Here is a 15,775-nt window from a genome sequence, read left to right as displayed (position 1 = left end):
ATCCTACTTAACCTCTCATACAAGTGTTAAAACATATTAATGAGTATTCAGTTAGGCTTCAGTCTTGCTCACTTTACCATAAAGGTTCAATTACTGAAGTACTACTTGGAGCACATGAGAGAAAACCAATATGTCTTAATAAAAAATAAACTTTAATTTGATAGCATTACTTTCTAGTCCTTTATTTTGAGTTGCTCATGAACAAACATAATGTCTTTTAAAACAACCTCTGAATAAACTCATCTGGAGCCACACAAACACTGTGCTCCACAATTCTTTATGTATTTACATATATATTGAGTTACTCCATTCTTTAAGGCACAATTTTTCTCCCTCTGCATGCTGATACTCTACACTTCTTAGGAATACTTAACTGAAATGGATTTCAGTGGTTACAAAAATCTAGTCCACCATCAAAAGCCCCATGTCTTATATTTTCCCCTTTTCCATTAGGCTTTGTAATGCAATTTTTCCCAAAACTGTTTTATTCTGATGATTAGAAACATATTCTAAGTTGTCAGCCTACATTTATCTGTAGCAAGTTTATACCTATCTGGTTTTCTAACAGCTTTCGGTTGAAATAGTTCTTATCACTCTATGATATGTACACTAATAGGAATTGTAATCTCTTTCATCTCTCCCCGTCTCTCCCTCTCTCTGTATCTCTCCTCTTCCCCAGCCCCCATATACACAAAATTTTTTCAGATTCTTTTCCCTGACTTTTCACATCTATTTCAGATTTTAAATCATTTTTCTTTAACAAAACCACACAATATTACTGAGAAAATTTCCTCAGGACCCTATCTGATAGCATAAATACTTCCATATCCCTGTAGAAATTACTTCTTCTGACACAATGTAGATTCTTTGCATAATTTCACAATCACTCTTTCCATCCTGGTAACCTCTTGTCTTGTTCTGTCTGGATTTAAACTCCTTTGTCCATGTAGCTGATTTACATAAGCAGCACGGTATTCCTATTGTGTATTAAATAACAAATTACCAACTCAAGTTTCCTTGCCAAAATACACAGGTTGCTCTGAAAGTAATGCCTCCTATTTATTTCTGTGGAAATTACAACAGGGACAAAGAGCACAATAACACTGTTCAGTAGAGCAAATTCTCAGCTACAAAACATAGTTTTTCGACACAGCCACCACTGTTAGTTATGCATTTTTGCCAGCAATGAACAAGAGCCTGCATGCTGCGCCCATCAAAATCTGCACCAGCAGAGGTGACCCACTGTCACCAGTGCTGAAACGCACCACCCATTGCCTCACTGTGCTCACATCCACCATTTGGTCTCCATCCACGTTCAGCATGCATCAATGAACATCAATGGGTGCCCTTTTTTTGGAAGAGGGGATTCAATTCCATACCATACCTTTCCTTCATACACACAGTCACATCAGACACCATTCTATCAGACTGCCCCTCTGCTGCTTTCTGTCATATGGCAACAAAATGTAACGGGATACTGGTGGGAAGGTTCAACTTCTACTGCCGCACCACCAACATCCCCCTCTGATGACATGGGCCAGCATCATAAAAATAGAAGGCATTACTTTTGGAGCAGGCCTCATATTTGCTGTTATTAACTACACAAACCAGCTTCTATGAAATAAACACCTTCCACAGACACAGCAGCACTTCCACTAATTTAGAGGTTTTGAACAACTATCCAGGTGTTTCTCTGACATTTCATATAACACTGGCAATGAATGTCACCATAAACTGTGACAATTATTAAATTGCCTGCAGAAGGATATTTCCTATGAAAAATTATAGGAATATTACTCTGCCACCGAATCAACATAATCAACTTACCTCTCCCAACTTGTACCAATGTTGGAGACATCAGCTGCAATTATTTAGTGTTCTGCAAAACCTGGTTGAAATGTTATTACATATATTTTTGTCTCTTTCACCTGTATCCTGTAGCACTGAAACTTCCTCTCCTTGAGGAGCACAGAACTCTACAAGACCAGCTTGTTTACCCATGGTCGTAACTGACTTTTAATGCAGTGAGAGTAGATTTTTTTTACTGCTTCTCTCCCAAAACTTATACATCAGTTGTTTTTCTCAAATTCTTGTTTTATGGTCCGAAAGCCCTATAGGAAGATAAGGTGAAGTGTAATTTTATCTTGAGAGAACTGCAAATGCTTAAATTAAGGCCTCACAAAAGAAATTGTGCTCAATTAATAAGTACATTCTCTCAGTACCAACCTGCACATGTGCAGCTGCTTATAGTGTGGTTACAAAGCAATGGCTTTTGGACTTCAACGAGAACAGAAATGCTAGGCATGGAGTATATATAATGATATGTATTCATAAGTTTTTTGGTCTTAAAGTTGGGTTTTATCAGTTTAAAAGGCAAGCTTATTATACAATGTAGGAAGTGAAAATAATTAAGGCTGCTGAACATTTTGGAAAGAAAGAAGCATACATGCATAGTCGGTCTCCTGCCATACAAATGACAGCACTGGTAAAGCAGAAGCAGGCTTGCAGGGATGGAGAGAAGAACAAAGGGAAAGGAGGCTGTCCTGTCAGCACTGGTTGGGGGGACATCTTTTTTTCTTGGCCATATAATTCAGCTGAGTCAATGCAGGCCTGTGTTTTCCCCTCTTTCTTCTCCTTCCTTACTTCTCCATTTTAATCAGGATTGTGTCCCTGAGGGATCGTTTTCATTAGGTAAAAGATAGGTGAGGAAATGAACAAACCAATTAGACTCCAGATTCTTTGGCCCGAGAAAGCTCACAGACAAGCAACAGGGATTAAATTTACAGCGTGTGGTTCATAACAAGGTCACCATGTTCTGCATTCCTTGCTAACGGGACTGTATTTTATAGGGCAACTTATCAGTAAGGTTCATATTTGGAGGACTAAATAAAACAAAAATGCAGTTTTTCTGTTGATTCAGGTAGCTTATGGCCTCTTTCCGTCTCATTTCTTGAAGGGAATGGGCAGAGGATAGAAATAAACACAAGCAACACTCTTTTTGTGGATTTGTGTAAATTACAGTCAATTAAAACCCATGCACAAACCCAAACGAATATCAGAGATATGACTGCAGATCTGTGAAACCTAACAATGTTTCTGTAATGATGACTCAGAAGAGAAAAAAATCTCAAATATGTGATTGAAAGAACTGAAATGAAATACTATTCCATCTTTCTTGTTTTTAGCGAGATAATTTGGGTTCGGTGTTGACTAATACAGAATTATAGGAATAAAATATGCTATCTCAGTCTCTGCATTATTGGCTTTACATTATCGGTCCTGACAGCTGGCTTTTAAAATGCAGTAAATATTGGGCAATGCTGTTCTGTTAAGACAAGCCACTTCATCAAGCATATTTCCAAATCACATGTTCTTTTCAAAATGTGTTTAATTTCTCTGCATGTGGCAAAGGAGCCCATTGCAAAATTGACCTGCAACAGAGTGCCCTCTACTGCATGCATTCAGCAAAGAAACACAAAGCAAGTTCCTTAACAATAAAAGCTTAATGTATTGAGACCAGCAGATTTGTCACAGGGCACTGGCCACTGAACTAAAAAACAGCATGAACATGAAAGCATATATCACTCTTTCCTTCTTCTAAAGAACTGCATACCTCTATGGAATAACAGTTTAAAGTAGGCATAAAAACTGCACACTGTTTCATTGTTTCAAATGAAATCAGCAGGTATTGTTCCACCCAAAATGGTCTGTGTTGATAGGCTGGAGAGTTATTAGAGATGGTAACCATCTGTCCTGTATTGCATCACTATGGCCTTTTTCTCTTTGCTTCCAGGAAGGATCTATGACAACAAGAGGCAAAAAAGATCTCTGCTTGTAGACTCATTCTCTCAGATCTTATTTTCTCCTCCTGTCTATTTGCCATTCGCTCACTACCATTAAACTGAATTCCCTTTTTCATTCTGGTGTCCTTGGTAAACCTATGAGGTTTTCCCGAGTTATGCCTCTTCAATGCCTCTCAAATGATTAACAAGATATTTCATCAGTGCTGTCTCAAAAGACTGGAAACCAACAGCTTCCAAATGTACCATGAAAGCAATTCTATACCCAGGTATAAATTGTAAAGTAGGCCTATACTTTTGAAGTCTTCCCCTGTTGTTTCCTCTTTCCTCACTCTGTCTGACTTGGGCCAGGCTAATGATGAGGTTCCTGATGGAACAAATACCTTCGGCTGCCATTAAAATAAACAGGCTGGTAGAGCTCAGTCCATCATGGATGAGAAAGCTACTTCTCAAAACACTGGTATAAACTACCATAAAAAACATTTGAGTAACATTTGAAATGCCCTTATTTGCACAGTGAAGCCAATGCTTTGCCAGTAGTATCTGTGAAGCCACAATTTCATTCTTAAAGTCTCAGCTTCCATCTTGATGAGCAGCACTGAAAAGCAATTGAACTGGATCTTTCTGCAGAAACAAGAGTGTCCCACAGTAACCCCAGAGAAAGTGTCTGAATACCTCAGAATACCTAAGGACATTTTTCAGTATGCCACCAGGGCAGACTAGAGGTAGATAGTAAACACCAGCATTCTCCAAAGCAACACAATCAGTTACCAACATTTCTTTATACAAAACAGAAACAACACAAGCAGGCATTTCCATAGTGCACAGTGCATATATGGCCTTGCATATATTTCAGCAATGAGTTTTGTCTATGGATTTGTTCCCACATGTGAAACTTTCCCTTAAGGAAAGAGCTGTTGGTAATTTACAACTTCTAAGGATGGTTTCTCTGCAATTGCTTTCCCTTTGCTTCATACCTGTAAATCTTGTATCTTGTGCTAAATCCCTGTCGACTTCTGTCCACAAAATCTGTGTATTCCTGTGAACGATGGAAGGGTCCCTTATCAGAGAGGAGCCAGTCGAAGGGGCTTGTGGCATGCTGATCCGAAACAGCAGCAACTGCTAAAACCCAGCAATGAAGACTCAGTGCTATCCACTCCCATAGAGCCATCAGAGAGAACAATTCAGCACCAGCACTGCATCGCCATATCATGCTTCCACTGGGGACTTAGAGCCTTCATTCTCTTAGCTTTCCCTCAACACCTAGACAAAATACACAGTCAATTAGATAAGCACACACTAGGCATCCCTTGGAAGCAGAAACAAGTTTCCTTTCTTTCAGCTTAAAGAGATAGTGGCCTCTACTTTATTACATTTTACATTAGCATAAACCCCACTAGGCTAGTTAACATTGGAGTGTTTCAGTACTTCAAATGCTGTGAAACTAATGTCTTCATTAACATCATCAGCGATAATATTTACTGTTGAAGGGAAACCTTCACAAATTGTCATGGGAGGGATTGTTGTTTTTTCTTTTTTTCTTTTTTTTTCCCTCCCCCGTAACGCTGGTCATTAATGAAAAATACACAACAGAAGAATTATTGCCTTTTAGCATCAGTTCAAAAGCGTTCAGCAATGTCTGTGCATTAAGATATCAGTTCACCTACTGGAGAGAAAACAGGTGAGATTCAGAAGAGCCAGCCTGCTTTCTTTTTTTGTCCTTGGAAAAGTCACTTAATGGCTTGCCTTCACTACATACTTAGTTAACAGAACCAAGTTGTCCTGTTCCAACCAACATAGCCGGACAAAGAGTAACAGTATTCAACTGTACTGGAGCAACCCAGAGGGATGAGTTCAATGAGCTATACAGACTTCAGATGTTGCAATTTTAAGTATCCCTAACAGCAGCACTTGACCTGCAGTCCAATTCACTCCAATTGAATGGATCAATCTAGAAATGCTATTAAGGTTGAGCCTAAAGAATTGTTTGGGTGTCCAATTAAAAATCAATAATCAATCATAGCGTCATTTAAGAATTCAGTGAAGACAAGCCACAGTTTCTTCCTATACCTCAGCCCCATAGCTATGAAATGGAATAATGATTCTTCATCTTGCTCAGATTTTGTGAAAATATCTATTCAAGAGCATGAACTCACAGAAATACTGAAATATATAGAAACAATCCATTTTGATTTTCAGTGTAAGATAAAGCAACACAGAATTAAGCAGAATATGCTAATGTGAAGGCTTTCATTTTTCTAGCTGATGAAATAATGTGAATATGTGCTCATGAAAAACAATTTTTAATTCACAGTCAAATAAAACAGCATTCATTATGACGTTTTTACTGTGCCCCCTGCTATGAGTTTTTTTTATTCAGAAGGAACTTTTTTGTCTCCATCAGTAATTTAATTTTCAAGTGTATCCCAAATAAAGGCTGGTTCTGAAGAACCGTACTGCAAATACACACTCTTTAACACCCATCCACTATAATGAAAATGTGGTAGCTGAATAAACACGCTCTTTCCATATTTTCTAAACATTAATATTCTAAAGAGTCTTTAGTATAGATTATAAACATATCTGCTGCAGGATGCAAACTGCTTCCAAAAGAGAAGTTCATTTGGACCAACAGGAATTTACAGTCTTAGAATGTCATAATTATCTATTCAACCAGAGAAAGTTTATTGTTTTCTTAGCACAAATGTAAATGTTTGTAAAATGTGATTTTGACCTAATCCTGAAAACATTAAATGCGTAAGTAATCTCACTGAGAAAAGACTATTCACATATTTCACACTGAACATATGTCAGAGCACCGAGTTGTAATCGTGGTAGTTTATGATCATAAAACACAGACTGCATTAATTTTATAAATCCTTTTGAAATGAGCTTCTGCAGCGAAGAACTCTCTTAACTTTTATTTGTACTCTCAAGCAATCATTTACATGCAAAAAACCCCGCAGATCTGTGAATGCTTTGCGAAGTTCCAACGTCTTCTCTCTAGACTGGTGTTTTTTTCTCTCACAGACTGGTGTTTATTTATGTGAGGTTACACTGCTGTGCAAACTTCATGACATTGTATGAACAAGCGTGCACAAATCTGAAGCAAAACAGAAAAGCAATAGTTGGCTCTCCAGGGACATAAAAGCCATTGTGATTATTTGATTGCCATTTCCTGATAAGAATTAGCTCATAATGAATGAAGAAGCCAAGCTAGTCAGTTCCAGACAGGCCAGACACGCTTTAGCATCACAAAAGAGTTAACATGCACCTTCTCCCTCCTGCCAACATATTCCTATAAACAGGAAAAAATATATTGCACAGCAAACCCATCCCCCTCTTTCAACCTCTTAACAGACTAGAAAGACTCTGGGCATAATTTCTGTACATTATCTGCAGTTCTAAAGGGCATAATGAGAATTGTAATTTTTTACACCTAACGTTGTAATCAGATTGAGAGCTAAGACAATGTTCCATGTTTTCTAAATTAACTTTTCAATTGAAAAAAAAACAATCCTATAATGTTTAATGTACAAGAGATAAGAGTTTACTCTTTTGGGTCCTTATTAACGCTGAAGTGTTACAGGGCATTAAATTGTTATGATGACTAATTGAGCTCCTTTTGAATTTAAAATGATAATACTGAGACTGAAAAATGAATTGCTTTGTATATGTAGCATCTTCCTACATCCAAAGGAATAGTGAAGAGCTCTGCTCTATATTAGCCTGAACGCTACACTTCATGCTGTGTCATAAATTTACCACCAGCAAAACACCTTTAGAGAACCTGCGTAGTGACAGAAAAAAATTATCTCCTTGTATAAAAAAATATATGTGGACCTTTTCCAAAAGAGCTTAAATATACAGCTAGTCACTGGGGAGAGTAAAACAATGCGTGTGTTTCTAACTGATACTTATCCACTTGTGCATATTGCCCAGTCATTGTAGAAACTGTCTGCATATCATGAATTCTCAGAACACCCTTGAGAGATAAATTTTTACCTCAGTTTAACTAACAGGAAACTGAAGCATGAAAATACCGAGGCTAAGATTTTGTAAGCTGCCAAAGGGATTTAAATATGTACTCTGTATTAAAAGCCAACTTTGAAAATCTCAGCGTAAGGTATTTTCCTTAGGTTACATTGTGCAAGATCTCTCAAGATTTTAAATACTCGAATTCGCCAACAAATTCAAATGCCTCGAAAACAATTTTCAAATATAGGCATGTGGAACATACAAAGGTTGTAGTTAGAACAGCCACCGCAGAGCTCCAGGGAGGAACGATCTGAATTAAATTTGCAGGAGAGCACCTGCTGTTTTCAGGGTGGGCTGTGAGAACTGAAAACTAAACGAGCGCCTGTTAAGTAACTGAGGTGGTGGATTTCAGAGTGGAAGAGACACTCTGTAAAGAAGACGCTTCAAATAAAACTGGCATATCAACATGCTGCCACTTTAAAGCGCTAGCTTAGAGGACAATTATCAAGCATAGGTACACAGCCAAATTACTTTCTGCTATCCCCAGGGTTTCACCCAACTACTACTTGTAAATGCTTATAAGTCTTCATCCTTTCCTCTTCTAAATTCTGCAGTTATATTAAACTCAAGAAGAATAATTTTTTAGAAATCTATTAGAAATCTATTATCCTCACTGGCATTAATGCAAAATGAATTTGACTGGGTCACTTCTGGAAACACTTCTGGGAAAGCTACACCTTAGGTTTCATGTAAAGGGTGCTGAGGACTGGCAGAATCTATGCATTAATTCCAGCTAAGAATGTCGTCCTGGCAAGTGCAAAGCAAATGTGACCACTGGGCCTAACGTCACCAGGCTTCACCTGGCAGCAAGACCACAGGAAATCTGTAATCTTTTTGTTCTCTATTCTATGGTAAAATGCAGCAAATTTATCTTCTTTTTCTTTCAGGAAAATTCTTCTAACATTAGAAATGGTATATAAGTGCATAGGAGTGGTGTATAAACCCACTAAACTACTGCACCTAAAACAGTTCAAAATTTAAGTGTTTGCTTTATTTCTGAGTTGAGCTCTCTTGTATAAAGGCCCTGAACTGATAAATCATGTACACTAAACTACACACAGTAATATGGACCAAGTGCTATGGACATAGCCTGAGATATCCTTTCCCCTGTTGCACATGGAACAATGCTTGGCCAACCTCTGTCAGCATCAGAAAAATGAATGCAGTGTTGTCTCCATCATTCTCTTTGCTTCTTACTGAAGCGTCCCTCTGACAGTGGAAAGGCCAAAGACCAGGGTATCTCTAAAACCCTTTGGTTTAGAATTAGAATTTAGAATTCCATGAAAACAGTGAAACAACCCAGTTCTCCCATGGAAGGATGATGTCCCTCTATGCTGGAAGGACTCTCCTGGATAAAAAATTACTTAATGGTAAAATGTTCAGGTTTGTTATTCTCAGATATGTCCTTTTAAAGTAAACCAATAGCTTATCATGAAAAAGATGGTCATCTCTCCACAAGCATTAGAAAGCTTAATGTCTCCAAGACAGTGTTTTCAAATGCAAATCAGAAACCTAGTTTTCTTTGAATTAAGCAACATAATAATTGACAAATACATTTCCCTTTAAAAACAATAGCAAAAACAACAACTCTCTGAGTCTCTTATTATTAGAAGACCACAAGCTGATCAGTTGATGACCCTGCATTTTCACTTCTTCATCTGAATTGTGGAGATGATCTTGTCCTCAACTTTTGGCACACTAACAGTGTTAATGAATGAGATCTGGGGATGTGCTTGTTCTTGAAATTTTCACACAGTCCAGTGTAAATAAAACAGCCAAGAAGCTGATGATGTGCCATGGAAGAAAAGAGCAAAGTGCTGGAATGTGTATGGGCTATACAGGAGGAGGAAAAAGCAGGGGATGTGCTACGCCCTGCTCTCAGCCATCACATGGATCTTCTTCTTCAAACAGATATATCCAAATCCATAGAATAAAACTCTCCCAGGCTAAATTTTCTGAAGGATAGTGAAAAGACACGTGAAATGAAGTTTTGTCTTGCTCTTGTAAGCAGCCATTTGACAGTGGTTAGCTTTCACATGTTAGCTTTCAACCACCAAAAGGACAGTGCAGTGACAAGAAAGGCAGGATGTACATTTGGAGAACAAAAAACAGAATAGGGTTTGGGGAATTAAAGGATGAATAGCTCTGTCTGCCACGAGATCTGATACACATGAGGTTCAAGATACAGCTGCTGCCAGGACACAAAAGTAGAAAGCACCTAGGTAGAACGTATATGTCAACAGATGATTTTCTGTGAGGGGGTTTGAATCAGCTTGTTTTCTGTTGCTCAGTCCAGGCCTAGGAACTGTCATCAAATGTAGACTCAAAAGCAGATATGTTGGCAAATCTGAAAGGAGAAAATAATTCTACACTTAACATCCTTAAATGAATTCTGGACTTAAAAATACATGGGACCTTCATATCAGGTCCTGATGTTTGCTTTGACTACATGCACCCTATTAAAAACACATTTTCTTTGTTCAAACAGAGCTTCACCCACTGCTGAATTTCAGCTTTCTTCTCTACTCTCTATCTGAGACAAGGATAAGACTGCAGTAATTATGTCCCCAAAAGCCAAAACAAAGAACAAATGGGATATCTGATTTTAGCTCTGTTTGGAATGTGAGTTTTGATTGTCATGGGTTGCAAGGTTACCAATGGAAAGTGACTTGGTGTTTGCTCTGTATGAGCAGCAATTCACCCTTGCAACGTGTGTGAGCATGTAACCGGATGTACCCACATGATTTTTATTGTATCTCTGTACAGATAGTGCCAGTTTCCTTAGTCCTTGAAGTACACCGCAGCTGTCAGGTACGCTGAGGTAATTGTTTTCATGCCTGATACTTGTAAAATACCTTTTTTTTTTTCCTTTGCTGCTCAGATAATGTTGTAAAAAGCCCTTAGGTACATCTTCAATCTGTTAATCTTAAGTTCATCCTCCTTCACAAACCAATCCTTCTGCTTCAGCTGACAAAATAGGGCAGCATCCCCAAATTACAATTTCAGGTTTTCTACCTTAAAGGGTTAGGCTGCTCCACTGGAGAGCACTCTGTGGGAAAGAAGTGAGCTGCTGGGGCCACAAGTGGGCCTCAGTGGCCCCTACTGATTTCCCTCCACCAAGCTAAGGCTGCCGGTTTGCCTGCCTCGTTCCCAGCCACTGTGTCATCACTTGGGCTTGCTGGCTGGACCTTGGGCCTGGCTGCACCTGTCCATGCCTGACTGGGCCACTGGCGGGCCCCTGTGTGGCTACCAGCCCCACACTGTGCACCCGCATCAACATCTTGGGGCCACGCTCCACTGAGGCCTGCACCCACCTGGACTACGGCTTGGCTCCTGGCTGCATACTCTCGCTTTTTAGCCCCCTTTCTGCTCTCAAAAACCAAGCGTGGCAGCTCTTCTCTACCACATAAAGGCACTGCACAGTGCGTGACTTATGAAAGAATGTGAGAGCGCCTTGAACAAATGAATTGTGTAGGTACACAAAAAAGAGAGAGAAATTCACCCACTCTTCATGGCATCTCAGCTCCTCATCTTTAGGTGAAGGTTCCTCTCGATGTCCTTGGGAGATAAAATTCATCAGTCACAAGGAGCTAAAACGATACTAAATTCTGGAATATCTCAGCAGGACTCCGCCTGATCCCTGAGTATCAGACACCCAGGATGCCATGAAGCCACAGTAAAATCTGCTGCTTTCAGAGCTGTAAAGCTGCTCCAGGCTGAATGACTGTATTCATAAAATTTCTTAGGCCTTTATGTTTCCACGAGTGTATACAGGCTATTCCATGTACAAAAAATATTTGCGTGTAGTATAGTACATGACATTTCAGTCTTGCCACTCTTCCATCACATGTTCCTCTAAGTATTCTCCTAAATGCCCACAAATTTTAAATGAAAACACCTGATAGAATGAAAAGAATGGAAATAGTACAAGGTCTCAGAAAAAAAAAAAATGGAATTTGTTCTAATGGAATTTCACAGAAAATCCTAATGGGAAACAGATATTTAGAAACTTGTATTCCAGCTAACAGAAATTTTTAAAACTCGATGCTTAACCTAAAATGTTCAATGTCCTCTAGTGCAATGATGTTGTTGGATGTGTACTGCTGGTGCTTAAGTACATCTTTAAATGCCTTCTAAAATGGGAGGAGGCAGCTATATGCAGGCTGCACTAGGGCTTTAATTACAGATTTTGAAGTCTGAGGACCAGGTTCAATGTAAATAATCACTGATGACTGCAAAAGGACTCATATAAGGCTAAAAGGAGATGGAAATTTTGCTCACCAACAATTTGTTGAGCTGAAGAAAGTGCATTTTAGAGAGAAGGGAGACTTCTTGGAGCAAAGTTGTATTGAACTGTAATTCGGATTTTACTGTAAAAACATCAACAAGTCCCTTAACATTCTACTATTACAGTTTCCATACTGGTATCTCTTTTCCTGGTAAGATCAGGAAATGAGGGTATTGTGAAGTCTGGCAAATTAGTATCTATAGAGTGCTTTCAAATAATTCGATGACAAAAATGGTATAAGGTAAAAAAGAAAACATTCAGTCTACTAATGGAGTCACCAACTATTTTTGTACCCACTTAAAATGTAAGTTTCTGAAGATTCTGTAACAAATGTTCCAGAAAGAAAATGGCAGTCTTGGACAAAACAGAAGTTTCCCTGAAGTTACTGAAGCTCTAATATTGTTTGTAAAATGATAAAGACAAAAAATAATGAGCTGCAGCTACCCTCTGTTCTTAATATGGGACAAAGAGGGACAAAGAAGCAACTGAATGAAGTGAAGACATACAGAAAAAATCCAGCTGACAGCCTGGTTTCATGTACTTGCAGCCCTTCAGATATCCAACCAAATCCATAATCCTGCTCTTGTTTCAGATTTTGCAACAAAAATCATGGGTTTGGGGTTTCTAAAAATCAATTTGTAAGTGTAGGTGCCTTAGTTCAAGTATGGGAGACTGCTCTGTAATGTTAGCTAAGTAACATCTGATTGAGAATTTGCACTCTTCCTGATTTTATTTTCCATGTGAAAATTAGTTTAGACCAGTAGTTAGAAATAATCTCCATTAAAAAATCTAATAGAATGTCATTTGTCTTGCACAACATTTCTGGATTCATTTCAATAAGAATGGATGATTTTATGTATTTTGTTTCTTAGTGTTGATATCTAATAATATAGTAATGTTTTTGTTTTGCTTTTCTATTAGATCTTTCAGACAAAGGTGCTCCAGAGCTCGTAATGTATTTTACAGCTGATTTCACAGATGGTGGAGCTGATTTTCAGCCGTTGTAAATGGACGGTTAAAATTCCTTTCAGATTCCCAGGCTTCAGCTCATTACGCTAGCAGGAAAAAAAATAGATTTATGCCACCACAGCCTTGCTGGAAAAAAAAGGTGTAACCTGTTGTGCGTGCCACCTAGATGGAACTCAGAGGATTCAAGAGCCCAGAGCTCTGTGTCTGATCCCTCTGTAAACTGTTGCATGACTTTGTTAAGTCCCTTTGCCTGAATGTTTTAAGCCTATAACTAGTATATGGGCAATAGCCAGATCCTCTTAAATGTTCATGTTAAAGCTATTAATTTTTTATAGTAAGAGAGGGACTTTATGGCTGACTGAACAAAGATTCGAGCTTCAGCAAGTCAGTCTGGACCTAATTGCATCTCAGGATGGATAATATACAAGGCTTGGTTGTAAAAGTAATAATTATGTCATGTGTAGTGGGCAGCCTGCAATCTCATATAAATACAGCACTGAAGCTTCCTCATAAATCTTCTTCCTAAATATGATTATGATTATGAAAATAAAATTGTTTGTTACTTTTGGGGCAAATTTAGAAGAAATTACAAAATTAGAAAGAAAAAAAAAAGAAAAATCTGTCTGTTAAAAGATACCTTTCTTGTGAACATTATGTTACAAGGAGAGAAAGTCTGAGCTATAGAGTCTCATCACCAATTACAATCTCCCAACTGTTTTAATTTAGCTAAGTGATAGTCTGAAACCATGGTGGTGCGAAATTATCACCATTTCTTGTTGCAGTTGATAGAAAAGCACATTCTGATTTAATAGAAAGATGTTAAGCAAATGTTGAAAAGCTTTAAACTTTCTTGTAGTATCTTTTCAGTGCGGAACAGGGGCACACTGTCTACATTTCTTATTAGAGATTACAGACCAGTGCAATCTCTCTAGATATGAGGAATATAAGATTTCTTTACTACATCCTCACCTTTTTTTTTCCTCCAGAAAGACTGAGAAAATGTTCTAGATTTTACCTAGCCAAGATAGACCTGCATGAAAATATTAATCTGTTTTATGGATATCTTTCAAAGAAAGCCACTACTGTTTCTCCAACTAATGCAAATCAACCTGATAAACATATGTTAACATGTAGCTTAAATGGTTCTTAGTAGGTTACTAAAGCTTTTACTTTTTTAAGCCAATGAGTCAGATTCATCTCCCACAGGAGCAGTAATTAAACAAAGAGAACATCATCAACTAATGGCCATCACCAGCTAATGGCTCTACGTGAAATAAATTCTTCATTTCCAGAGGCTGACAGCAGGATGAGTCTCAACTTGCATAAACATTACTGCTTTACATTAAGAAGCATCTTCATGAGAAATGTTGTTACAAAACTGAGGAATAAGGTAATTAATCCAATAAATGCTGAGCAGCCACATGTTCTTAAAGAACAGAGGTGAGTATCATCTCTGTCCTGTATACCTGCACACATTTCAAGATGGAGGGATGAAAGGAGGAAAGCTAACATTCTGCTTGCACTGTGCTAAGAATTTCCTGTAAGATAGTGCTGACATGATCTCTGTTAAGATGCCAAAGTACACATATATCTATCTATACAGTACTCTTATGTACAATGTCATGTTCAAAATATGACAATTCTAGCCCTTAGGGTTATATATTAAGCTAAAAATTATATATATAAAATTTGCTGTAATAAATGTTTGCTCTGCGTGACCTCCAAACTTCTAATGAATAGGGATCATTAACATTTTAGGTGAAAGCCAGCTAATTAAAAGTGTATTCCTAGGCTGCCACCTTAACCCACAGTACCATTTTACAGTATGTTTTTCACCTGTGAAGGTAAGACTCCTTAGAACTAGAGTTTCAAATAGGAAAAAAATGAAAGAGAGAGAGGTAATGGTGGAAAGAAGGAAAGATGGGAGGGAGGGAGGAAGGGAGGAAGGAAGTGAGGAAGGAAGGAAGGAAGGAAGAGAGGGAGAGAGGGAGGGAGAGAGAGAGGAAAGAATGTATAATGGATTTTAATAATCCCATTTAACTTTAGAGTCATCCATGATCAGTTAACCAGATATTTTTGTTATTTCCAATAGTTTTATAAGTACTGAAAGAGCTAAATTAGCTCTGCCGAGTTCTCAGCAGTCATGAACGATATGGGATTAAAGGTACAGACTAGTGCTCTGATTCCCCAGATTTAAGTCCTTTACTTGTAATGTATGATAAATATCCTAAAAGCCACGTTTCTCGTTAATCATGTGCTGGTAAATGTGGAAGTGAAAGTGTTACTGCAAATGAGTAGAATTTTTTAATCGCCATTAATGTGAGTGCTACAGCAAAGGTACCTGACTGATGAGCCTTGAGATCTCACTTCGTTATTAGAGAAACCACTACAGTTTAATAGCATTAATTTAGCTAACAGTAGATGTTGCCTGGTCAATCTTCTTTTGAAGGTGGAACAAAATCTGTGGCTTTTGTGAAAGGCTCACTAAATATGTAAAGCTTTGACATGACAGAGAGTGTCCCTGTTTCCTCTTGCCAGCTCGTTATTTTGTGGCACACAGAGTAAATGGAGACTTTCAATGGGAGATGGGAAAACAACTGTGCTAATAATCAATCACATGGATGACCCAGGGCAAAAGAGCAATTACACATATCATATGTGTGGAGAGATGGACGGATGG

The 15,775-nt window shown here is 38.2% G+C and overlaps 1 protein-coding gene across 1 annotated transcript in view; it reads right to left on the bottom strand.

Moving 5' to 3' along the window:
- BRINP3 (BMP/retinoic acid inducible neural specific 3) overlaps positions 1-5,058 on the bottom strand; it is a 188,484-nt gene extending 183,426 nt beyond the window's left edge. Inside the window, exon 1 of the mRNA XM_021405499.1 lies at positions 4,778-5,058. Coding sequence (XP_021261174.1) covers positions 4,778-5,013 — 236 coding nt within the window. The 5' untranslated portion in view covers positions 5,014-5,058. The remainder of the gene's footprint in view (positions 1-4,777) is intronic.

The sequence above is a fragment of the Numida meleagris genome, chromosome 7 (assembly GCF_002078875.1).
Source record: "Numida meleagris isolate 19003 breed g44 Domestic line chromosome 7, NumMel1.0, whole genome shotgun sequence".
Taxonomy (NCBI): Eukaryota; Metazoa; Chordata; class Aves; order Galliformes; family Numididae; genus Numida; species Numida meleagris.
The sequence above is the reverse complement of the archived record's forward strand: the minus strand, read 5'-3'. Positions and strand labels throughout refer to the sequence as shown.